General features: G+C 42.7%; 1 protein-coding gene across 1 annotated transcript; it reads right to left on the bottom strand.

Moving 5' to 3' along the window:
- On the bottom strand, positions 1–26,978 carry PROSER1 (proline and serine rich 1). The gene is made up of 13 exons (XM_032496263.1): positions 26,128–26,978; positions 22,914–22,979; positions 20,521–20,589; positions 18,416–18,510; positions 17,363–17,456; positions 15,385–15,495; positions 13,853–13,936; positions 12,324–12,402; positions 11,624–11,719; positions 7,593–7,637; positions 2,602–4,399; positions 1,984–2,134; positions 1–1,381 (listed from the first exon to the last, which is right to left on the bottom strand). The coding sequence occupies exons 1-13, from the start codon at positions 26,170–26,172 to the stop codon at positions 1,259–1,261; spliced, it is 2,856 nt and encodes a 951-aa protein (XP_032352154.1). The 5' UTR covers positions 26,173–26,978; the 3' UTR covers positions 1–1,258.
- Between the last annotated feature and the right edge of the window lie 63 nt (positions 26,979–27,041).

Raw genomic sequence — 27,041 nt, 5'->3', positions numbered from 1 at the left:
TATTGTATCCACAAAGTTTATTTTAAAAAATTGTTAAAAACTAACCGTACAGGAATATTTATTCATATACTTAAAAAAGTTTGTTCCCCAGGTTGAAGGAAAATACATTAGAACATCTTCCAGACACCATCTTTATAAAAGTAAAACTTCTAGACGCTGAAATGTACTATAGTAGATTCTATAGTTTGCACTTTTAATCACAGGATTGGAAATCATTCTCCCTACTCCCCTGTCCCCCCAAATGTGGCAGTTATTATTCTTAAATCAATGACATTCAATCGTGTTATATACTACCACAGATCCTTAAACAGAGCACACACCGCATACTTACTAACAGGGCAAGTCTTCTCTATCCGTTGTCACATAATTATTTTAGGTAAGCATCTGATTTTAAGTACAAATAGAAACACTACATCCCGTGACTGTAAACATTCACCAAGAGCTTCCAGAGTACACTGAGCAACAGAGGTGGCCCAAGGGTCAGTCCAATGTTCCGCACTCATTTGGATGCTGCTGAGATTAAGAAACAAGTTTTGAAGGCAAATTATCACAAGCCTTACTTGTATTTCTGTAAGAAAGTAGTTCTGAAGACATATATATACATGTAGTAGTTGAAAACACCTGAAAGTCATTCTGAAGAGTGTATTAAGCACCATTTTCACTTACCTGAAATACATTGAGTTAAATTCAGCAGTGTACGTATGATCGTTAACGTCAGAAGTTAAAAGTAACTGTGGGCCTCAGGTCCCTTTTGTGGATACGTACGGAGTATGGATACTGAGTTCCAGCGATGCCAACAGGAACCACTCACGCATACCAAGGGCAGTTAGTCCCCCAGGGCCACATGCAACCCGTAAGTCTGAGGCACAACTACTACTTCTGTCAGTGGACGCTGTACAGGCAGATTTAAGGCTGTATTTGGCTACGAAGGGTTCAACCTCCTCCTTAGTATCCTCCCCACACAGATCACACACATGACTCAAAATCTCATAGGGTGGGAGGTGAAAAGTCCCTAAACACTTTCTTAACACTATTCTTCATACAATTTATTGTCAGCATATTTACATAGGGGAGTGTTCATACTAAAAAAATTATTTAAAAAAACGCAACCATGTTTTTAAACCCTTATCCCAGTTTCCCCAGGCTCATTCTCATCCTCATTTCCTGACTTTTGGCCAACTTCACATTTGTCACATTGTTCACTGCAGTCCTCAGGCATCCGATGTTGTTCCAAAGGAGAATCTGTATTACAATATATTCATTGCCACCCACTCTGGGACAGGCCTGGCTGCAAAGAAAACGGTGTTCCTGGTGTTGAAGGATAACTAGGAAACCCGTCCGGCTGAGCTGGATAGCTTTCCAGGGCTGAGGCTGAGTGGACCTGGCGAGGAGCAGAACGCACAGGTTAGCAGAGTGCCAAACCCAATCAGGCCTCCTTGCTTCTGACCGCGCCATACTACAGGCAGTTAGAACAGGAAAGAGAAAACTGCGGGGGCAAGTAATTTTGCTCAGTCTCCTGGAATTTTTAAGAAACACTCAAATTTTTTCAGATGGTAGAGTTGCATAAAAATGCCTTTAAAACATTTAATATCCTAAAACAAAACAAAAAAAGGCAGTAGGTTTTCTAGAGAAAATTTGCTTTAATGGACCATTATTTTAGGTTAAACTGTAGAAGACAAGCTAAAATTTAACTGTCATATCTAAAGAGTCCATCTGTAAAATCTCCAAACTGAGATTCAAAAGTCTGTAAGCAGGAAAAACAATTCAGAGAGATGAATGTATTGTACCACTCTGTTATCCTTCTGAAGGAAGACAAGATTCATTTGCCGATTTGCAGAGAATTAGTCATCAAATCTCCAGACATTCTGCTAAGAGCCATTTTTGCCAGTGTTGGAATATCACTATCCGCATTGCGAGGTCATCACTACAGAAGCCAGGATAAACACGTTACCGTTTTATTCAGGCCTGACGCTGCCTGCTTACCTGCTGTAACAATGCTGACTGTGCGGCTGCGTTTTGCTGTAACTCCTGCAAGGATGACTGTGAAGGGTTCTGGGAAAACCCTGGGATACCCGGGAGGGACAAAAGGCCTGGAAAGACAGAACTGCCTGCAGCTTGGAGTCCAGATGATAAGCTAAAACAATAGACAGAAGAACAAGTCAAAATGCAGGTGAGACATAAAAGCTATTGCTTCTATATTTGTCAAATACTATCTCAAGATGTTAAAAAAAAATCGTAGAATTTCTGTTGGAAGGAACCATAAAAGTCAGCCACTCACTGATAGAAAACTTACTTTCCATTATAAAGTATATTAGTCTGAATTCAGTGAGTCTATGTTTTGCATCTAATACGTTTTACAATCAAGCTAAATTAACAAATACAAATCCTACAACTACCTGAGCAGGCATTAATATTTTTATCTATCTTAACGTGGTCAAAGGGCCATAAAACATTTTTTGAGCATTGACATGTCAACCCAGAAAAATACAATTCTGCACCATCAACTGGATTCTTTCATTTGAAGGACTTAAAAAAAATAAGCCTATAAACTACAAGTTAGGTAGAGAATGATTTCCCCTCATCTCCAAAGTACCCACATACCCGGCCTGGGCGACAAGCGCGGAGTTGAAGTTGGAACTAAAGGCGGAAGCGAATCCGGGGAGGACGGGAGCTGGCGAAGGCGCGGTGGCGGCCACGGGCAGCGGCGGGACGGCGGCCACGGTGGAGGGCGCCTGCAGCCCCGGGAAGGAGGGCAGGGCTGGGGCGGCGCTGGGGGTGTTGGAGACGGAGAAGCCCGGGTAGGAGGGCGTGGAGGCGGGCAGGGGCCCCTGTGCCACGGAGAACAGGGAGGGGACGGCGGTGGACAGGTTGAGCGGGAAGGGCGCCGCAGACACCGGCGCCGCGGAGGCAGCGAGTCCTGAGAGCGCGGCCGGCCCCGTGGAGCTGGGGTGAGGGAGGGGTGCCGAGGTGGGGGGGGCCGTCGAGGTGGCTATTAGCGCCCCGGGGAGGGACACGGCGGGGTTGAGAGGCGGGTTGCCAGCCAAAGGGAAGTTATTGGTCAAGGAAGTGAAAGGAGGAAGCGCAGTGAAGACGGGAGTGATGGGGGCGGAGGAGCCGGGCGGGGGCAGGGCGATGGAGGACAGGGGGTTGGAGACATTCAGGGGCGCACTCAGGCTGGAGAGGCCGGACAGCGCAGGGTTAAGGCAAGAAGGCAAACTGATGGGCACCGAGGCCGACGTGTACGCCCGGCCCAAAGTCCCCGCCAGACCGAGGGTGCCGTGGGAGGGGGTCGCGGGGTGAGACGGGCCTTTGAAGGCTGACGGAGTGGGACTCGTGGGCTCGGTTTTGATCATGACGGGGAGGGTTGTGACAGCGGGGGCAGGGGTGGACGACACGCGCAGGTCTGAGTTACTGGGGTGGGCGCCGTGCAGCAGGGTGGCCGAGGAGCCACAGCTAACGGGCACTGAGGTCGCGGATGCCGCAGGCGTGGCTAGAGGAGCCGGCACCTGCAAAGTGGCGGGGGTGGAAGTGGAGCTGGTGGCCTGGGAGGGCAGGCCGGGGAACAGGGCCAGGCCCGGGGTGGAAGACCTCTGCGGGGCGGGGACGGCCGGCGGGCCGTAGCACTTGTTAGGGGCCGAGGCCGGGGAATCGGAGCTCTGGTTAGTAAGCGCAGAGAGCGAAGCCAGCCTGCTAGTAACGGCAGAGGGTAAAGCGGCAGAGTTGATTAGACTGGTATCATTTGATGTCAGGAAGCCTTTCAAGGCAGACAGAAGAGGATTATTCACAGCAAGTGGACAAGCGACACTGGGAGCAGAACCACCGGTGATTACAGAAGGAGGCGGGTTGGACACCCCTTGGGAGGCTGGTGTTAAGGTCAAGGGGAGACCTGCAAAAACCGATGACAACGAAGCAGAATTTAGGCTGTTGGCAGAAGCAGCAGTAGAGGAGGCAGAAAAGGGGAGGCCGGTGAAAGGGGCAGAAGTAGAAGCGAACGTCTCACTGGAAGCAGAGGTGGCCCGAGGCGCAGACGTGGCCTGAGGGGCTGGGGCAGGAGCAGCGGAAGGACCTGGCAGCGGAACGAAGCCAGAAAAAACGGCAGGAACAGGAGCCGCTGTTGCGCTGTGGCCGGAAGTAACAGGTGCGGCCGGCAAGGAAGGGGTTCTGATAACCGTCGGGTTGGGCGTGGACGGCTGAGGCGTGTGAATGGCTGAGGAGACCTGCCCCGGGAACACAGGGAGGACAGCACTGGGCAGGTTCATCCCGGAGACGGTGGCAGTGGCGGCTGCTGACAGGTGATTCACGGGCTTCACCGGGGAAGCAGTGGGCACGGGAGTTGCAGCAGGTGTCGAGGGATTGGAGCCATGAGGAGAGAAGAGCTGACTTGCTGGGGTAGAGAACGCTGGGAGGTGGGGGGGGGGGGGCGGGAGACAAGAATTTATCATCACACTGAAATGTCAACTTTTAACTCAAAAGAAATATATAAATTTTTTGTAATATTTAAAAAACATAACAGAAAATCAGTGACAGGTGTAAGAGGCTATTGCAACGTATACATTGCTGGATTCCATTTTCCTGATTTTCACCAGGTAGCCTCATAGATCCAGCTGAGTTCTAGCCTCTGCTCAGAGCAGCCCTCCAATTCGCAGTGGGGAAGCCTCGAGAAGTGAGCAAATACACTTTCCTTTCATAGTTTCCCAATTTTTAAAAACTGGGTGTACTTTACCTTCAATTCTCTCAAACCACTTACCTAGAGTAATAATACAAGTCACCTCCCCTCTTAAGAGCTTTCAGGACATCAATTTCCTATTCGGGGCATACAAGGCCTTCCAGGATTCAGACCATCTCTCCAGGGGTCTTAGCTGCCACTCTGTGAGTTGAACTTAATATTCCAGATTATCAATCTGTATAGTTTTTCCCCCCAAGCCTTTTCTCATATTGACTCTTCTACGTGGCTTAACCTCTAACTTTACTTGGTTTGTCCTAGGAGCTCCTTCAGGGGCAAAAGCCATGTCTAATTCATCTTTAGAGTCTTGGCACCTTGCCCAGTGCACAGCACCTGTGTATTTAACATGTTTGCTGTACTGCACACATCATGATTACCTCAACTGCAGTTCTCAAACCCACCCAAGGACTTATTCTCAAGAATTCTAGAGTTTGCTATAATATTTTTATTATGATAAACTCTACAAATAAGACAAGGCATTTTGGGGATGATCTGGGTTCCCTCCCTGAATCAGTTTAGTGAAACTGTTTGACTCTGAGCATCCTGTCTGTGCCAAATGGAATGTGAGATTAGGCAGCTAGTGTCAGTACGACAACCACCGGCCACTGCTGTGCTCACACCCGTCTGCTTCAGTCGTAAGCAGAGAATATTCCTTTTGCAGTGATAATCACATGAAAGACATTTTCATGGACTAAGACTTACATTTTTAAATCTAGGCATAATAAAAAATCCTGACTTAGGGAAGACATGGTCAGTGAAGTAATGCACTGTGTTAATCACGGGTGGAGAAGGGACCAGAGGAAAAGCAGAAAACCATGTCTACATCACACATCTGTACTAAGTGATGGCCAAAGGTGCCACACTGCTCTGAGCAAGCTTTACAGCTATTCTAAAAAATGAATATGGTAGGAGAATTGACAAACAGTAATATATAATACATGTATATAAACTTCAAATTCAAAAGGCTTGTAGGTGGCACCATGTTTATATCATAAGCAATAATTTAGTTTCAAGAAAGTAGCTATCATTTTAGAGTACACATGAGAATGGATTTGTACCTTTGTATTCAGTCTATTTTACAAGAACTAGAAGCTCAAGGAATATATAACCAGTTTTGTGTTTGTAAATAATGTGTCAAAAATTATTAGATTCATATTGGTTGGGCAACATGTGAAAACTCACTATCTTATTTAACTTCATGCTGAGGACCATGCAGTTAATAACAGATGGCAAGGTAAAAACCAAGCTGTCCCATAGTGTTCTTTATAGCAGCCTCTGTTGGAGATCTTTTCTTATAATAACACAAAAGCCATGCACTATTAATCATACTGCCCGCAGTTAAAATGCAGGAACACAAAAACAAACCCCCCAAAATATACCAGGATGAGTATTACTTTCCTGGCATCTAATTTGGTTGCTAACCATAAAACACTGTCAGATCCTGTGCTAAGTACCTTCCACACATCATTTAATTTGTCCTCACATAACCCCCTGAGAGAGGCACTAACACTCCCATTTTACAGATGGGCAATTGTGGGCTTGATGTGATTAAGCAACTTGTTAAAAGCCCATGCTGCTATCTAGTGGTGTTCAAAGGGTAGAGTTTCAGTTGTGCAAGATGAGTAAGCTGCAGAGATCAGCTGTACAACATTGTGCCTACAGTTAACAATACTGTTATTATGTACTTAAACATTTGTTAAGATGGTAGATCTCATTAAGTGAGATGTGATCACAAGAAAAAAAAAAAAAAAGGGTCATGCAGCCTTGAAGTGGTGGAACCAAGATTTGATCCCAGGTCTGTCAGAGCCACATCCTTAAGCACTACACTAGCTTGTATTTATTTTTGTTTCTTAATATGGTTCAAAAAGGAAAAAAAAAAATCTGAATAGCAAAGGAAAACAAAGCATGCCTTTCCTAACAAAGGTACTTATGATGACATGATCTGTTTATCCTCTTCAAAACCAGCTCTATCCATGAGGCTGAGTATAAAGGCTGAAGATCCTTTCATCTCCTTTTCACAGAAGCTAAATGAGCTGCTCACGGTTACAAAGCTGGGTGGTGACAGAGCCAGGATCAAAAACTGGATGACCTGACACCTCACTCAGTGCCCTTTCCACCCCGCTATGCGACCACCTTAGATACTGCCAGCTAAAAAGCCCAGTGCTGGCACATCTCAGGGGATGGAATTCTCCCACTAAGACTCCTAGCCATGACCCTAATGATTAGACTCATGTGCTACTTTGCTACACGAGAAACAGTCCCAGGTGTGTCTCCACCAGAAGGCATCTTTCCTGACCGCGCACATCCTCAGTCAGCGGGAGAGCACACGGTCACGGTGCTGCTGCCACCTGCAGGCGTGATAGAGGCCACACCCCACCTGCAGTCCCAGCTCCACTCTCTGCTCAGGCGCTCTGTATTCTTCTCTCTTCTACCTTAAATTATGCTCCCCAAACTTACTAAAATAATTAAATCTAAAAGATGTATCTGACATAGTGCTTGTCAAAAACGGTTTTTATCAAAAAAGAAATGTGTTTATATTTAAAAAAAAAAAAAACCCAAGGCTTCCAATATCACTTAATGTAAAGTGAATGAGGATACACTGCTACACAGCACTTAGACTGCACTGAACGTTTTGCTAACAGGATACAAAGGCATATGGTTATTTTTAAATCCAGTTAATATGTGCCTTTCAGGTTGTGTGTATAAAATGGACCAATATTAAGCCACTTTTAGCAAGCACTGATTAAATTTTTTAATCAGCAACTTTCCCCGAAGCCTAAAGTTTCCAAATATACTCAACACAAATTGTCCTCAGTGAGTAACAAAGCAGGCAACCAGGAGAGTTCTCTGGGTCAATTTCGGTACTTACTTTGACTCTGTGTGGGTTTTGACTGGCTGGAAAGGTCTTCATTTTCTACGTAAAAATAAATAAATAAATACATAAATAAATGTTGATTTCAAGCTTTAGTCAAATTATTTGCCACCATAATAATCAGAGCCTGAGGTTAAAAAAAGAAACACTCAAGATATACATGTATACCATGTCAGGAAAAGCAATGCATGCCTATCGAAAAAGAAAGGAAATGAAAATCACAGGAGTAACTATATGAAGACTGCTAGGATTCTGAGCATTTGATCCCCATCATTTCTCTTTAACTTATCAGGTTTTAAACAAACATTGTTACTTTATAGCTATGTTTAAGAAAGCTTTCGGGAAAGAAGACGATGTCCCAAGCGTGCCATCTAGGAGAAAGCGCAGCAGGCGTGCAGAGAGGAGGCGCTGTCACTGGCTAAGTGGACAGTCACTCCTGGGGCACTGCGGCTTACTACAGTGGGAAGGCTTGAAGGTGGGAGGTGGATGCTGAGGGCAGACCCCACTGCCATCCGAGGGGCCAGTCTCACAAGCCTTGGGGATCACCAAGCAAATAGACAGAGTCTCTGCCTACTTGCAGCTCTCAGCTCTAGAAAAGGCCCCGTGCCAGGAGCTATCAGGGAGGACTACGCTAGCTGAGGCCGACTTGAAGCCTGTGAGACCAACAACCTAAAGCACACTCCTCTCCACCTGCAAGGGAGAGGACCTAACCACCCCGTTAGTCAAAGATGCAATGGGAGAAAATTACCTCTCATGGCTTGACAATAACTGCCCGAGAAATCAACAATGTGAAGGACACAAGGTTCAAAGGAAATCCAACAGCAAAAAAAGGTCACAGCTTGTTTAAGGACTTGGTACAAATAAACAACCTAAACAAAGGGTGTCTATCAATGGAGAGTCAATGAAAGAAAGAAAAAAGGACTTTAAAATCCTGTAATGCAAAATAAGAACACATACACATAAAATACTGCAAGAAAATAAGCAGAGAAGGTGAAGACTTTCAGATATAAAAATGTGACTCCAAATTACTAAATGCCAAAAATGGTGAAAATTAGAAATAACATTGCTGAAAGCTAAAATACTTAGTTGGAAATAAGAAACAATAAAAAAATACTATTTAAAATGGCAAAAATACAAAAAAAGAGTATCATAAGTGAACAGCCAAAAAATTTAGAACAGTGCAAAATAAGAGTATCAGAAGGAGAAAAAAAGAACAGACGAAAAGGCATTAATTAAAGGAATATAAAAACAAAATTTCCCCAAGCTTCAGAGACTTGGGTTTTCATATTCAGAGGGCTCCAGGGAAGATGAATGATAAGGTCCACACCCAGACATCCTGGTGAAATGTGCGAACTCCAAGATTAAAGACATCTGTGAACTCGAAAGAGAAGGAGTATTTTCTTTGTCAGCTTATAGGGGAAACCAAGGTTCTAATAAAGAAAAGAAAATTAGCTGGAATTGGGTTTCTCCTCTACAACTCTACACATGTGCCCTTTTTGAAAAAGCTGCTTAGAGAAATTTTCTGCTAAAGGAAAATTAGAATGAGCATATCAGGATGGGGCATCAAGGAATAAACAGTTAAGAAGCCGTAAGTTCAGAGGCACAGAAGGAAAAATGCGTAGTATCCCATCAGAACACACAAACTGATGAAAAAGGAGACAGAGCGTGGGAGCCACATGGTGGAGTGCAGGGCAGCGGTTTGCAGCTTCTCTACACGACAACCACCAGGAGTGCAAAGGCGATCACTAGCGACACTACACACAGAAATTCGGAGTTTGGGTAGGGGCAAGGAGAGAAGGATTGCTAAAAAATAAAAAAAAATTTGATTAACCCAAGTAAACCAAAGTAAAGAAAATGAAAAACTGGGGAACAGAATAATGAGTACAAAAATAAAATGGAAGGATTAAAAACAAATATATAATTTTTATGATTACAGGAAATTCCTATTAAATCTCTCCTTTACTGGTTTAAAATTCTGAATCCAACTATATATAATTCATAAACCAACTAATTTATCGAATAAACAAAACCCTAAAAAACCCTGAAAATAAAGATATAGGCAAAATACTTTTGTAAAATAAAACAAAAAGGAGTGAGGGCAGTATCAATCCTTACAAAGGCCAGGGGGAAAAAGTTAAAGTATAACCCAGCTGAAATTATTTTATACCCAGAAAATTCAAGAGCCTTCCAAGAAAAAAAAAAAAACAAACTAGAATAGGTAATTAGTAATAAGCACCTAGAAACAAAATATTCCATTTATAATTGTAACAAACACATACCTGTAAAATCCCTAGGCACAAACCTAAGGCAAAGGACCTATATGAAGAAAATTACAAACTTCTCGAAAGAGATTAAGTAAGCCTGGGGGAAAACACAGTGCCATGTGACAAGACTTAAAGACACACACATGACCGAATGGTCAAACTTGTAAAATGCCGTCTCCCCAAATTAGTACAAAACTATAAATACATAAATTCAACTCTTTTTAATTGCATAAACTGATCTTAAAGTTCAGATGGAGGGACGAATTTCCAAAAATGGTTAAGAAAAATAGGAAACTATAATGAGAGAAAGCTAGCCTTATCAGGTATCACAACACACCATAAGTCTGCTAATCAAATCAACATGGTATCATGGCATCATCATAACATAAAGTAACTAGACTGGAGCAGAAGTAAAGACCCTAGAATTAGAGCCATGTGTCTATATGAAAGCTTAAGATAAACGTGGAAATCCAATCAGCAAGGAAAACAGATCAGTTAAAATAAGCGGTGCGGACATGAACGGACTGGCTACTACCTGGAAAAAAATGAAGGTGAACCGCTCTATCACCCCTTTATGAAAATAAATTCCAGATGGGCCAAGAGTCTTACAAGACGTAGATTATCTGGACCACGTAGGGTTAAGAATACCTGACCCAAAATAATAACATGGTTCCAGCTTTCTTTCTTCCTGTCTTTGCAAAAATGTACAACTCTAAGGGCAAAAGTTACCATAAATAAGGGCAACAAATAAAATGACAAATTTTGGAAAAAATGTCTTGCAAGTTTAATCAGAGTACTCAGCTGCAAACATCAGAGCCACTCTGGCTAGAAAAAGAGAAAAAGAATTTATTAAATGCTATTAAGTAACTGTGAGTCTCTGGGAAGGGCAGAATTAAATTAATATAGAACTTAAGTTCCATCCCTACCCTACATATATACGAAAGTAAATGGCAAGTAGATTAAAAGCTATATATTTAAAAAGAATCACTATAAAAGCAATTAGAGAATACAGATGATATTTTTACACTGCCAGGATGGGAAAGGGTTTCCCTAAACGAGTCAAAATTCAGAAGAGTCAAGCAGTAACTAATCGAAATAAAAATTAAACTTTTGCAAAGACACACAGAAGAAAACAACAGCTAAACCAGCCCTATCAAATTGGCTAAAGTAAAAACAAACAACAAAAAAAACCCCCAAACTGTTAATACCGCATTTTGAGGGAAACCATGTACGCATATATCTTCACTGGCAGGTATCAACGGGCACAGTCTTTTGGGAGAATAATTTGCCAAGATACAGAAAAATATTTCCACAATATATCCCAGTTCACAACAGACCCGAAGGAAAAGGGGCAACGGGGAGATACTAGGGAGGCTTCAGCCCTTCTGAGCACCTTCTTTCTTCCTATCTTTGCAAAAATGTAAAACTCTAAAACAATAAAATTGAGCATCATTCTGAGCACCTTCTTTCCTCCCCAGGGCAGAAGGAAGACGCCCCCATGCTGACACTCATGAAGTCAGCGATGCTTTTCCACATCCTGCAGTTTCCTCCTCATGAGCAATGGTTCTTGTTTCTACCACGCGCTCATGTTCACACACAGGGGCCAAGGCCGCTCTAGTGGGATCTGTATGTCATGCTCAGATCCATCATCAGGCTCTTGGGCTGTGCTCCCTGCTAGGACAGCACCATGTCACACAGCTGTCTCCTCCAAGGGGACCGTGTGAAGGTTACAGACGTCTGACACGCATCATCACGTGAACTCACCTGCTGCTACTGGATTAGGAGTATACGGAGGCGGAGGGGGCACGCCGGGAGCTATGACACTGGCTAATGGTACCAGCCCTGCATTGTTATAAGCACCTGAAGTAGAAATGCAATAGAAACAAATACATAAAATTGAGCATCATTCTGAGTCAAACTGTATGGGCCGCGATCTAATTTGTTTCTAAAACTGTTACACAGTGGGTACACTTTACAAGGAGGCTGGGTCTAGGTATAGGTGAAGAGTAGATCAAACAAGACAGAGACCTCTGTTTCCCACTGCCGGCTCATTCCAGGCATAAGTTCATGGAAGAGTATGGTGGGCAGAACCTGCCAGACTTCAATTATTTGCCTTTTCTGTCAAAGTATACACACTTGGCCTTTTAAAGTTAGAGGATGCCTTTGAAATACCAACTCTCCAAAAGGGATTCGAGGTGATTCACCCATAGGCAAAAACCCATAAAAATAATTAATGATGAAAAGTAATGTACAATTAATTTATCAAAAGGAAAGTGTCCTCCATAAACTCTGTTGCACCACTGTAGACCAAGACACTGGTGGCTGACTGCGGGCAAAATAAAGCTCATGACAGCATATCTCATAAGAGTTCCAGATTTCCAAAGTATATAGACCAACACTTACTTTTGATTTAGTAAATAAAGAGCAGAAAGAAAAACAGGTAAAAAGCGATGGAACTCCTTACTTGGTGCGATAGTTGCATGCGGCCGGCACGGAGGTATCGGATAAGGAACAGGCTTGTGTGGATTATAGGTTGAAGGAGGCTAGTGAGGGGGGAAAGTATGGCAGTTAGGAAAAAGTCAGGTCAGCAGTCTCCTGGCAAAACAAAACAATTTGTCTTTCAAAGCATTTAGGCCTAAGAGGCCAAAAACACCCCAGCAGAGCAACCGCTACTGCACTAGCACTTGGCACACGAGGGAAATTTCTTCGCTTTAATAAATGTGGTGCCTGTTAAATTCCAAAGACAGATCCTGCCAAAGACTTTTATTTCAGTTGTAATCATCTCCAATGAAAGGCCATACCTTATCCTAAACAGAAATTCCTCCCTGGCCCAACCTAGGTTAATCCAAGATTTCCTATCTCGCCAATGTAACGCAAGAAAGCGAGTAGGTTTTGGAATCTCAGCTACTCAGGAACCTCCAACATCCTCCTGGGAATTCATCTCCTCATTCTTATCCTCTTCTCTCCTCTTGGAAGAAACGAGCACTTACTCATTTAGCATTTGTCATTCTGACAACTCTAGAATGTAGACCGGAATTGTATGAATTCAGTAGCTTGGTCGCTTTGCCTTTGGAAATCCACAAAGCTTTCATCTTATAGTTGATAGAACTTACATAAGTAACAAAGAACATGCGGAGGGTTGGTCTCTAGAGAATTAGAGGTGCCAAAGCTAGGCCAAACGCTGTCCTCTTAGCTACAGAGAGAGAGAGAGAGCACGTGCACCCACCCGAGGGAACTGGCTCCACGCCCTGGGAGCAGAGAGGACCCACTGGTGGGCAGGGACGGGGGAGCTCGGCCCCACGCCCCGGGAGCAGAGAGGACCCACTGGTGGGCAGGGACGGGGGAGCTCGGCCCCACGCCCCGGGAGCAGAGTGGACCCACTGGTGGGCAGGGACGCAGACTCTTCCCGGCTCTCACAATGGCAGTCCTGGATGAGGTGGTAGGTCCTGTGCAAGGACAACGATCCGTGACTATTTCGCTCTGAGCACCTGGCAGGGGAGTCCCGGTCAGTGGGCAGCAGGACAGCGAGGCGGCTGTGTGGGGACCTCTGGCACTTCAGCTCCAACAATCCTGCAACCCGTGGGGCTGTCTCTCCTGTGCAGTTTCTATCCCAATCAGTCAATCCAATCACTCCCGTGAAAATACGCTCAACTTTCTGGCTCCGTTCTTATTAAACTGATACTAATACTAACTCAGCCACCGAGCCACGGTCTCAGTTAACGTGAACTCTCCAAACGAACAGACGAATGTGGCTGGAGAAAAAGACAAAAACAGTTCCACTGGTCTCACTTTACAATAAGACATTAAACCTCAAAAGTGCCCTTAACATGGGGAACTAACTATACTACATTTCCCTGTACCATTCATCCACTTCCCTGGAGTTTCTAGTAGACTTTAAGCTTCACAGCACAAAAGTGAAATTTATGCTTTGAACAGACAGAAAACTAAATGTCAGAGTTAAGCCTTGTTTGATTATTTATCTCCTAAACATACTGGTTTGGACGGTCCGAGAATCCGTGCAGCTATTCCTTTGCCTTCATTGGTACACTCTTCACCGTCTTTCTTCAAAGGGGTTCCCTATTTAAAAAAGAAAGATACCTGAGACTTGAAAAAAATAAAAGGCAAAAACAAATAAAACAAAAACACCCTCACTGCACTATACTGAAGAAAAGGACGTAACTTGGTAGGAGTCTAAGGCCCTGGATTGTAGACCCAGTCCTGCCCTGGCTGCGTGACCCTGATACAGTCCTCGACCCTCCTCTGCACAGAACCCTCGGAACAGGGACAGAAGTGGAAGGAAACACGTGACACACATGGATGACAGAAAAGCAGGATAAAGTACGTTCTAATTTTCCCTGCACAAGGGGAGTACCCAGAGCTAGACCTCCAGGGCTACAGGATACAATGCTCAAAGAATCCAAGAGTCCTTGCACACAGCTGGAAATAGGCGACAAAAAATAGTGTTTGTAAGCATTAAGTGTGCAGCTCATACGGACCTCATTCAAGACTGCTATAATGAACAGATCAGAATACACTGCCCACTATTAGACTGTCTCCCTAGGAATGTGTGTTCTAAATGGTACCTACTAGTCTGGAAGCTGGCTTCCAAGATGGCCCCAGTGATCCTCACCTCCTACGTGCAGCTCCCCCTGAATGAACAGGACTGAGCCCTGTGGTAATACAGGATATCCCAGAAATGAAGGCATTTGACTCCCAAGGCTGACCCACAAGAGACGACACAGCTTCCACTGGCCTTCTCCGGGGCTATCTGCTTTGGCAGGAGTCAGCTGCCACGTCAGGAGGTCCTCACGCAGCACTATGGAAAAGTCCTTCCAGCCGAGAACAAGGACCTCCTGCCAACAACCAACACTGATCTGCCAGGTGTGTAAGTGAACCACCTTGGAAGCCTGGGCTTGTGCGCCAATCAAGCTTTCGGATGAGAAACCTGGAGCCAGAACCAGGCAGAGCCACGCCTAGATTCCTGATTCAGAGAAACTGCGTGAGATGTTAAGTGTTTACTGTTTCAATCCACTAAGTCTTAAAGCTATTTGTTACAGTGCAATAAAAATACACCATTCTTTGGAAAAGTTATTTTACAAAGAAGTTTGAGGAAACTTGGATGAAATAAAAACAAGTTTCTTACAGGACTTCTCAGAGCCTTTATTATGCAATGTGATGCTCCAGGGAGGAGACACTGCGTGCGGAGTTTCCCAAACAGACTTCACTGTGAAACTGAGGAATTACTACATGTAAATCAGTGCTTCTAAGATACTTGGAAAAACAAACCAAATTATCCTCTTTTCTGTTTGGCTTATTCTTCTGTACATTTTCCACAAATACTGTAACATAGCTTATGTATGAACTTTCATTCAGTGGTGAATCTATGAATTAAGTTGCTGACAGAGTAAAATTCCTTTCCTTTGTAGAAGTATCATCAACTGGCATTTTTAAAAAATGTCACAACTCTGCTCAATTTCATATTTAGCCACAAGAAGTTTCATACATAGCCACAAAACTATGCTTACTGGAAAAATGCCATTTATGCGACTAGGTTTTCCTTTGGGATATGGATTTCCTGGGATCGTTCCACAAGAAGATATCATAGCATGAGGAGCTTTGCAGCCCCCCTTGAAAGCCTGTAAAATAAAAAAGAAGAGGGTGGTTAAAAAATAAACACATAAACTCATAAAGTTAAGTATTCTGTATATTGAGAAGCCCTACAAATGAACATAAATTAAGGAACAGCATCCCAGTCAATCTGATCATACATCAGTCAGCACTTCCAGTGGTGAATATAACCAAAATTAGTAAGTAAAACCACTTCATTTAAATGGAATTATTTAAATGGTATCATAATTTCTTTAATGTCATAGGCAACAGACTCCTATAGAAAGGTATCTTCACAAGGGATTTTGTAAATTGTGTGTAAAAAAAATCCATTCACTATTTAATACGTCTCATTTCTCCAATGACCAAGAAGTAACACTGTCCGACTCTACAGACGCCAAGCTCACGTGACAGGCGAGGCAGCAGTGCGCAGACGTGAAAGAGACACTGGTCTCTGCTCTGAAGAAGTCTGTAACTTAGTGGGGAAAACACAAACAAGTAACATGGGACACTGGGTGTCCAAGGGGCTTACTGCTGAAAAAGTTAAAACAGTCGTCTGGGTGCTGGTGGTCAATATATTGTTACATAATCATGAGCTACACTGAGGGATGGGATCTTGGTCTGGCTCACTGATTATTGTATCCCCGGGTTCTAAAATGGTACCTAACACAAACTGAATTAGTGCTCATTATGTATGAAATAAATGAAAAACACTATATTAGGTGACATATATTCCAATAAATCTATATTGTAGTATAAGAATACCAAGTTATAAATGTATATATAAATGTGCTCTATACATATTTTACAAGTGTGCATGATGTTATGCTTCATTGTAGAAGTATACTGACTTTATGAATTCATTCACAACACATACTATTAGCTATATAATCCAGCTCCCTACTAAACATCCAACCCTAAAAATCACCTCAATTTTTAGCTACCATAAATGTACCAGGATGAATGCCCTTCTGTACGAATGTGTATTTTTGTATCTATTTCCTTAGAATAAATTCTTAAAAATAGAATTTTGGGGTCAAAACGTATGAATATTTTAAAGGCTCTTCAAGTCTGCCTTTCAGGAAAGTTGTACTAATTTACATTGATTAAAAAGCCTACTCGGCAGAATACTCGGACCCAGGTCACTTCTGAGACGGGAAGTGACACGGTCGGAAAGCTTCATGAGGAAGAAAAGGCCAGCAGTAAATACACGATGTCTTAAAGAATTCAGTCCAAAAAAATCAGTGAAGAAGTTATTACTGTAAAGAAACGTGGGCTCAGATCTTGCCTTTGCTAACTCATGATGAAGGCAAGGTTCTCTCCTCTCCCTGACTCGGTGCAGGGCACGAGGACTGAGCCCAGCCGGGCTGCAGCTGCTCCTGCTACAGCAGGCTTCTAATCACCACCTCAGTTTCCAGCCACCACAGTCCTGAGAAACTACTGCCTTAGAGGACAAATCTAGTTTTCTAGGCTTGGACAAGTACCACTTCTCCACTCTTACAGATTTTAGTGAACAAGCTAGAATTCTGCTTTATTATTCATCTCTTATGAGTCGGATGAAAATTAGCCTGACGACCAGAGCCTTTAAACAGCCACGCTCCTGATACATCAATTAAAGATGGATGCTTGGAGCCACGGCAAAGCCACCGAGGGATGGAGAGCAAACACTTCAGGGGCTCAAGCCGAGGGGCCAGCTGGCTGCTCACTCTCCAGCCATCTCTTCGCCCTCCGGTGTCCCCGTCACCAGCTCTGTTTCTCTTCCTTAGACTGCAGGGTACCATTCCTCACCCAGCACATGGTGGCAGTCGGGTCACTCAACAATGTTAACACAGGAGCACGACTGGTACATTCGGAAAACCCAACGGGCCATTCAGACGGCAACCCTGGGAAGATTACCTGCTCGAGTACTCTCTTGCACCGTTTCTTCTCAGACATATTTACCCTGAACAAATCTTCAATGGGACGCGAGTTCTGTGCATCAACAATGTTTCTACCAAGGAAATACAATTTAGCTTTTCATTTAAGAATCTGGACACACGTATTTAACACATAAACACGAGTAAGCTTTTCCCTGCGACATAATGGGAATACTATGATTATTTAGTTTTCACTGGTGAATTAAGTAACATGTTTATCCATGTTTATCTAAAGATGGTAAATATAACAACTGACCTGACATTCATCTGACTACCTGAAAGTAACACAGTAATACTATCATTAAAAATCACTATTTTGAGATTCTTTCAAATATACCCTCTCCATGAGTGTCAGGAGAGCTACTGGCAATGAAACAAACCCATGTGCTAAATGCATATAAGCCATAGCTGACCTAAAAATGAAGTTTTGCCTTATGGTTTCTTTTAATTTTGTATTTTTCTGGTCATCTGTAAGTATAGAAAGGACCTAAAAATGCATGTGCTGTAAATAAACAGCAACTTACAGGCTCTTCCACTATGCAAGTCATCACACCCACTCCTCAAATCCCACGCCAGCTGCTCTCACATATCTTAACAGTAGTTCAAGTTCACGTCCCGACTAAGCAGGTGAGATCCTTATTTTCACAATTGAAGAAAATAAGGTCCAGAAAGAATAAGTACATATTAAGCCACAGAAATATGTTGTCAGAATGTGGAAGAACCCATCCAACCAGAAGTCCCTTTCCCGCCGAGCCTTTCAGGCCACTCAGAGTGGGCAGGCAGAGCCAGTCACCGAAATGTAGACAAATCAAAATAATCTCAGGAAGCCTTATTACTTTGTAAGTTATACACACATGCAATAAGCTCCCTAGTGACTTCGGTAACAATACAGCTCCATGCTTTCACAGCTTTTATCAGAGTTCCACTTACTAATATAATTCTGACCACATTAATACACACTGATGAGTTAAAAGATCTTTTAAAAGTCTTCCAAATTTTCTCCAATGAGATAAAAAGAAAAAGAAATACTTACGAAGCTAACAGTTCAAGAGCAACTAGTTTGTCTTTACTGAAGGTAAAACAGTTGAGTATATTGACCACTTCTGCTGGGTGAACAGCCACCATTTTCTATTAATAGAAAAATAATTTTATTTTCATCATGAGACATTTTCATACAGAAATTACCTTTTGGGCTAAGTATAATTAAATATTCTTAATATAACTATTTGAGGTGAAAACTGCTTAATCAAAAGTAAACCCTAACAACCATGTGAACTAAAATTAGGCTTTTTCAACGTAACTAATTGAAGACCTAAGTTCTCCTGTGTGCTCTTTTTTATTCACATTTCTCAATAGGGTCGTCTATAGAAAAAAAGTGTACATGTACTACTTTCCTCAGAAAGGCTATATAAAAAGGGGATGGTTACAAATACGGGAGACACACTGCTTGAGAAGTTAGGGAAAACTGCACTGTTCAGGTAGAGGGCCAGGTAGGCCACAGTCAGCACTGCTAGCAAGAGTCCCTGCTGCTGAACAGCGCTACTCCAGTCACAGTGTCAGGGAAAAGGAAAAGATGGGTTAAACAGGCTTCTTTACTGCAGAGCTTTCTAAAGAGTCTCGTTAATGTGCACTGTGACACTCCAAGACTGCGTGGGATGTTGCATAATTTATTTGACCAGGGTACCTGTATTTTTGAAAAGCAAGTCAATTTATAGATTTACGTTAACAGTGGAGGAAATTCAAAAGCAAAGTCAAGGTAAGGAGACCAATTAGAACAAACACTCAAGAGATTCCTAGAATTTGGAGTAGTTTTCAAACATTTTTTACTCCTATACCACCAAAAGAATTGGTAAAACGATATGCCCCTTTGTGTGATTTTAAACTGACATCCAAAATTTTTACCAGAAGATTGCATATTTGTAAAAGATAGGTTTCCTTATATGTAAGTTTATTATATGTTTGTGGAAAACTTGGAACTACTGATCAAACTCACTTAATTTATGAAAATGTCCATATGTAACCTAATTGTTGAAGTCCAGTCTTCTGTATGAAAACAGTTAAGTCAGACTTACTTTGTCAGAAAAGGCTGGACTTAATTTAATTCAGAGAAGTGCATTAAGTTGTGCCTGTGCAACATTCTCACCTCTGATTTTTAATTCTAAGGAAGGTGGGCAGGCAGGCAGACCTCCGAGTTTTGTCATGAGTTTGTTGTCCTGATAAGACAAGGTCCCCATCATTATTTCTCGCTAAAGTTCTCTGCTTTGCTCCCCGTTTCAAGAGACTATTGTCTCTTTGGTCCTTGGAGAAAGATTTTCACCCCCAGCTGATGGTGGATGAGTAAGATAACCCTCTTTATTGTTGTCATTGTAAAAAAGAAAAAAAGCAACTATTAAAAGGAAGAACTGACACACCCAGACACTTTCTTAGGCAAATTCGTTTAGGAAGTCAAGAATCTGCCTTTTCCTCCAGGCTCCCAATGCCTGAGACTCCCAGGGAGCTTCCTACAGCCGGACCCCGTCTGACGGGGAGACCCCAGAAGAGCTGGGCTCCGCGGCTGAACGTCCCATTCAGCAGCCACGGGACACGTGCGCCTGCTCACGTGGAAGTTAAATAACTCCTCAAACATGCCCTTCCTCAGACAGACTAGACACCTTTCAAGTGCACGAAAGCCACATCTAGCCAGTGGTTATCATATTGGACAGAGCAGCTGTAAAATGTATCCATCATCACTGGAAGTTCATTTGGACAGTGCTGGTCTAAAAAAATGTAAGTATATACAGGTCTGACTATTCTCCCAAGACTAAATACAAGAGGGTGAAGATATACAAAAATATAAGGAAGTAAATAAAAATACTTAAGAATTCAAATCCGATGTTCTGCTTGTTTACAGATATTTCCTACTCCAATGTGCTAGTTAGGATCCTGTACAATTTAATAGTATGGTGTATACAATTTAAATTTACAGTTTGGGAAGTTTGAATTTTTTAACACAGTTATTTTGAAGAATCAAAGTACGATGAAATTTAGGGTCAGTTTTTTTTAACGCAAACAAAATACAACTTGAGATGAATTCTAGAAAACTAGGGGAGAACTCAAACTACTTAAATTCTACATTCAAAGGAAAAATGAACTACTTACATGCTGTAATGCTTTCATTGCCTTCAACTGAGGCTCAGCCCAGGAGAAATACCTCAGTAAATCAACCACCTGGAAGCAAAGAACTAATTCAGCTCAAACGACAATGTGTTTGCAAACATTGATACAAGATTTATTTCCACACTTTCAATTACTATTCAGAGTGTGCTTCCTGTGCCCAGATGATGAGGCATCAGCCTGACACCAGAGGTCAGCTGCCTTGTGCAGCTACTAAAATTTAAGTCAACTGAAGTCAAATCAAATAAAAACTTCAGCGCCTTACTGGCACAAGCCACATCTGAAAGGCTCAACAGGCATACACAGCCTGCAGCGACCATCACGGCTGTGCAGAGAGAGAGCATGTCCCACCAGCACAGACAGCCTTGGTCAGCACTGGTCCAACGGCAAAGGAAGGCATAAGGGGCAGGAAAAAGAAAGTACCTAAAGAAAAGGGAAGTTGGAAAAGTACTAGATGGAGATAAAATGTCCGCTTGGGAATGTAAACATATAGTATGAATGGAAAACTTAAAAAAATTTAGTGGAGAATGACAGTTTTAATCAATCACCAAGGGTGTTCAATGGTGGGGTTTGATGTAGGTCTACTAACGTCTGCTCCTTTACTTGAATCTGGGGGACATACTACTCTTACTGAGACCCGATCTAGTCCCTAAAGATGTACTCTCACCATGAATCCCTCCAGCAGGTTCTAAACGGTAAGTCATTTTGAGAGCACAGAGAGCCAGGCTCTCCCCCGCCCAGCATGGCCAGTGCGCTCCAGACAAGGGAGGGAGACATCGCGCAGCAGCCAGTGAGGGGGAGCAGGTGGCTCCATCCCAGCACTGACGTCGCTGCGCGGTCACCACCAGCCTGTTCACTGCCTCCAAGGACGCCCCACAAAAAAAAAAAAAAAAAAAAGACTCAAGACAAGAGGGTAATAAAATCTGGGTTAATGGATTTTTTTTTATTGTGAGTTCCTAAAAATGTTTTAAGGTTTCAATTATTCCACAAAGCAAGGTTAGTGCTAGAAATGGGAGTGGTGTGTGAAGAAGAGTAATAATAGTTTTTGCTCCTTACAGAGAGATACACAAATAGCAAACAAGTTTTGTGTGCACTTTGTGTATAATTTGATATAAGTGCATGTCCTTACTTTTAAGGGCATAATGTTTTTGCTATACATAGTAAATGCTAGCTGGGACTCCACCAACCACACAACTTCACGAACTATCATGTCTGATATAGAGAGGAAAATCTTCAATGTAATAAATAGGATTCGAAGATCACACTTAGAAAGTAGCTTAATGAGACTTTTAAAGATTTAGCAAAATCGTTACATTTTTAGCAAAGTCATTAGGTTTCCACAATGGGAAATATTCTACAAAATTTCACATATACACACAGAAACACAAGAGAAGGAAATAAAAGCTATCTATCAGCTATGAGAAATTATTTATCTTTCTGAAACATTTAAATTCTAAGAAAGTATAAGGTAATTTTGAAAAGTAATGGGACAGCTGAAAAATACTCATTAAATAGGCAGCAAACATGCGAACCACAAAGTAGCTTTTAGGAATTTGGTAGGCAGAATTACAGGCTTCAAGTTACTCAAGTTTTGAAAGTCTTGAGAAATAGAGGAAAAGTTGGAGCACTTACTGACTCAGTCTCTAGATTCACCCACTGTCTCTCCTGTGTGCATTCCCACCCTTTCCCAGAACTGTTCTCCAGATGTACATTTCTGTTTCTGTTTTATTTCTTTGTCAAGTGTTTTCCAAGTATCTCTTGGAAATCCAGGTTTCTCAGCATATGTGTGTGTATATATACATGCGAACCTATTTTTTTAAATCACTACACTCCCCCCAAAGCTAGGTGAAAGTTTCCACTATACCACCATGCTTAAAATTAAATTAGCCTTTTGGCAGTTATAGATACTACTTATTAGATGCTGTGTTTTTTTCTTATTGCTAAAATTTTTACGTAGTGGCTTCATATAAGAACATACATCACCATTTGTTCAAGTTTTATAAAATGTAGTGAATTTTGCAATGACTGACTTATAAATACTGTTCAAATTTAGGTACGATGACCATTAGAAGTTTACAAACGTATGATACTGTGCCCAGAAGGATAAACATTTTGAACTGCTTTTTGTAGACACTGCATTTAAAAAAAATCACGTTAGCATATGATATTGTGGTGAAAGTGGATATGTTCATAAAATATCCCCCCATACATTCTGTCAAGGTTTCTGCTAAAACCGAAAGCTTCTGAAGCTCTTCAATAAACACAGCAACAAAGTTAAAGCACTTCTCAACCTGACCAGGCAAACAGACATTAATCAGAATATTGGTGTAAAAAAGCAAAAAAACAAAAGACTTTTGCTTAAACAAATAAGGGAGTACCTGTTCACTAGAGAAATATCCATGCACATATTCAATTGCTTTTAATTTGTACTCTGTCAAAACAGCCTGAAAAATACAGAAAAACAGAATTAGTGTATGTAAGCAGAACAGTAGTGTGTGTGTGTGTGTGTGTGTGTGTGTGTGTATAAAAACTGCCTAAGCAAGTCAAAGTGCCAGACCTTCTGCAGCCCCAGCACACAGAGGCAGCTGAAGTCACCGTGGTGATGTGACATTCTACCCTCCCAGGTCCACGCTGTAAGGGATACACTGAGGCAGCAGAAACCCCCCTCCCCAGGGCCTTCCTACTCACTCCTATAAAGGAGGGGAATAAATTGTAATAAACAAGATTTGCAATTAATAGAAGTTTAACACAGTATTCCTGTAAAAGTAATTGCAGTTTTAAATCACCCCAATTCAACCAAACTGACATTTTTAAGATTAAAGGTATCAGACATGATTCATTCCTCAGATAATTATTTATTGAGCAGCTACATGTGCTAAATGATACAGAAATACAAGTAGGACAAGGTCTACTCCAGGATCTCAGTATTTCTCCAGGGATATGAGAACCCAGGAGCCAAAGAGGGCTCTGACACTAACAGGCAGGGTGGCCTTTGAGAGGCATTTCAATTGCCCTGAGAGCCTCCTCACCCATAAAAGGGCCACCATTCACTCCCCGCCTCAGGTACCAGGAGGATAAAACAGTCAGGAGTGGATCTGACACATAATAGGTATGCAGCAAGTGACGGCCTCCAGCACCAGGAAGTTCAGAGAAGTCGTGGCCTTGACCCAGCACTGAAATAACATGCTCTCTCCTTGCAGCTCCTTGCTAAGCTCAGAGATGGAAACACCAGACTAACAACTAATCATTAAAAATTCCCGAATCCCCTTTGTATGGTGACAGATGCCAACTAGACTTATTGCGGTGATCATTTTGTAGCGTATGGAAATACGGATGGTGTTGTAGGTCAGTTATTCCCCCACCCCCCAACAAAGAAAAAAAATCAACTAATCCCTTTGCCTTTACTTCAAAACAACGATATTGGTACTTTTCACACGCATCATTCTGCTGGGAGAAAATATTATGACCAGTCAACAGAGAAACACATCCAGGGTGCCTAAATCGTTGAATTTTCACTGAAAAAGGGAAGGGAATGGTATCCTGGGTAATGTTTTCTTGGGAGTTTGATGATCACTGTCATTACAGGACACAATCAAAACTTTCTGGCCCAAATCCTCGATTGTCTTGACGCCAAGTTAGGTGTCACTCTCTCATCAGCACCTGAGAGGCCCGGCTGTCTCTCAGGCACAAGAGCAGCGCACTCTGGAGTCAGACTGCCTGCCCTGGAACACTGGACCCCACTAGCTGGGTGACTCTGAGCTGACGAGTTAACCTCACAGAGACGAGGTTTGCCATCGGTAAATGAGGGGGATAGCAGTACCGACACCTCAGGGTTGGTAGGAGGATCAAACCAAATAACGCCTGGACAAAGTGCTCCGAACAGGCACACTGAGTGCTCAGTTATTAATACTTATTATTATTATTATTATTATTATTATTATTATTATTATTATTATTATTATTATTACTACCACCATTACCACCTTCTTAAAAAGCAAATTAAATATTGCTCCCCCCCATTTCTTCTCCCTTTCTATTTCTTTTCCTAGTGACTTCTTACCTGCCCTTGTTCTAAAAGACAGTAGTGACCGCCAGTATTACCTATAGGCCTCTGGGGACACTCAGGAAGAGATTACCTGGTTTAAACCAAATTACATGTACAAAGTTTGAGAGCAATTTCCTAAAAGCCAACAGTAATTCTCACATTTACATATGCCTGTATTTTTATCCCATTTTAATAGCCTAAGACAATGCTGATGCACCTATTTGGCATAGACAGCAAAAAACATATTTTGATTCCAGACCAGAAATAAGGACTTAAGCTGCTATCTCCTGTGAGTCTGATTCTCATCTCTGGAAAATTTCCTATTCCCCTCATTAGTATTTACTATGTCATCTTTTTACAATTCAGAAGGGAGACAATATGCAAACTGACACCTTAGACCTTCCAAAAGTAGAAATCTACCCATCTACCTGGTCAAATTACTTTCTCATAAACAACAGTTTAATATCATCAGCTCATGGACAAACTGTGGCAAATTCTAAGTATATAGTTAGCAAGCTGACATTTATTTTATTGTAAATTTTCATTGGCCAAATGGGGTTTGCAAAAGCAAAATTTCATTACCAAAAAAATCAATATCCTCATATATGTAAATTTAGCTTAACAGGCAAATTTGAAAAAGCAAAAAGCTTTAAAAAGGATGAAGGAAAACAACTTTTTGCTTTATGGAGAATGAAGAAAACCAGCATGTCCATAGGCAATTGTATTAATAATTTCATAAGCTTAAATAAATAATAATCACCAGAGCCCAAAGTAACAAGTCTTTTTCGCGTCAATCAAAGGTCTTAAAAGGTATGAAAACGGGGAGAGAACTGCCCGGAAGTTTCAAGCAGAGGACCGTGTATTAACATAAGAGTGGTCAGTCAGTCTTCCCAGTTTTAATTTTGTAAACTCTTACTTTTTTTTTTTTGTGCTTGAAATACTGGCTTATTCTGGGAAGTAGGCTACGTACAATCGCTTCAAAAAGCAGCAAAAACGTGGAAAGCGGGAAAAAAAAATTGAAATTGAAGTTACTGAATGAAGCCCATTTCTAAGACTGTGACTTTAACTTAATGCCATACTACTCATTGGGACACTCGTTTTTTCCGGCCCAGGCAACAAATGCAGCCTGCTTATCCTCAGACTTTAAAAACCCGTCACAATAGTAACTACCATTAAAGAAAATTTCTACGTATTATCTCGAGTTTTCAGTCACTCTTACGTTACGCAGAATTTGAGGAAATCGGTTCAGAAACGTTAAATCATTTATCCGAAAGTGAAGAGCTACTAAAGATTTGCAGAGCGGGCTTCGAAACCGAGGTCTCTCTGAATATAATTCCCGCAATACCGCACCGATTCTCAGGAAGTTTAACGTTAACATAATTTCTCTTTGTATCAATACATGAACTTGTACGCTATACGTTAAAATTCCAACGAGTTTTGCAATCTTAAAACCCGTACTTTACACAATCTGCAAGCAGTCCCTCGGAGAGAATAAATCATGAGAATTCTTAGCTTTTAGACTGATCAAAGGAATTAAGTGCAATTACCTTTCTAATTTCATCCAGCACCGTTTCAAAGGACTTTTTGTCCATCTTGACCACGAGGTTGTAAGAGTTACACTTTCAATTACAAAACGTTCATCCCTGGTCTGCTCCGATAGTAAAAATGTTTATAGCTGAGAAGGAAAAAAAGACTCAAGGAGCAGGAGAAAGGATGCGAAGAGGTAGAGCACTTCAAACTCTGCAAAAATTTCTAAAAATGGAGACTTATAAAAACTTTTTATTAAAAACAAAACCCGTGAGGCTTCCCCAGCTTCTTTGCAGAAAGCTTCAGGACCCCGCGGGGAAGAGCCGGGTCTTCTCTGAGTCCTGCAGAGAAACCCGGGGTTCCGAGCCGGGGCTGAGGTCGGTCCTTGCCGCTGAAGGCCAGGCGCCGCCGGGGAACGTCGCGAAGCCGCCTTCCCAGGTGGAGTGGCCGGGAGAGCAGAGGCACTCGCGCCCCGCGTCCCACGGATGGCGAGCAGGGAGGTACCTGTCTCTCGGCCCGCACCAGCGCCTCGGCTGCCGCCCTTCACTGCCGCGAACCTGGCCTCATGGCCCGGCTCGCTCCCACTCCCAGCAGCTCCGCCGGACTCCTGGGTCCCGCAGCCCCGGCAGCGGTGGCCTGGCAGGCTCTTTGTTACCAGCTGCCTCGGCTTCCGGGAGCGGGCCGGCGGCAGGAGAACACCGGGAGCCGGGCGAAGGGGGGCACGGTCTCTGCCAGGGGGACTCCCGAGCACCGCACGACCGACAACGCCAGGGGCCCTTCCTGGTTATCCCTACAGCTCCCCTAGCCCGGCTCACGGGGGCCTTCGGCAGAGCCCGTCGCGCCCGAGTAAACTTAACTGTGCGCCGCCAGCTTAGGCCACTCTACTTGAGAGCCTATGGCGGGGTCCTGGTGTGGGAATGTAGATGTCCATAGC

The sequence above is a fragment of the Camelus ferus genome, chromosome 14 (genome assembly GCF_009834535.1).
Source record: "Camelus ferus isolate YT-003-E chromosome 14, BCGSAC_Cfer_1.0, whole genome shotgun sequence".
NCBI classification, from domain to species: Eukaryota; Metazoa; Chordata; class Mammalia; order Artiodactyla; family Camelidae; genus Camelus; species Camelus ferus.
This window is presented reverse-complemented; position numbering and strand designations above follow the sequence as displayed.

What these genes read in the sequence shown, in the direction of transcription:
- PROSER1 (XM_032496263.1), bottom strand. Translation starts at nt 26,172, where the DNA reads ATGGACAAAAAGTCCTTTGAAACGGTGCTGGATGAAATTAGAAAG. An exon ending in GCATAAATGGCATTTTTCCA is followed by an intron (nt 13,937 to 15,384) that starts GTAAGCATAGTT and finishes TTTTTTAAATAG; the next exon opens with GGAACCCCTTTGAAGAAAGA. An exon ending in TTCTCGGACCGTCCAAACCA is followed by an intron (nt 12,403 to 13,852) that starts GTATGTTTAGGA and finishes CCCCCTCACTAG; the next exon opens with CCTCCTTCAACCTATAATCC.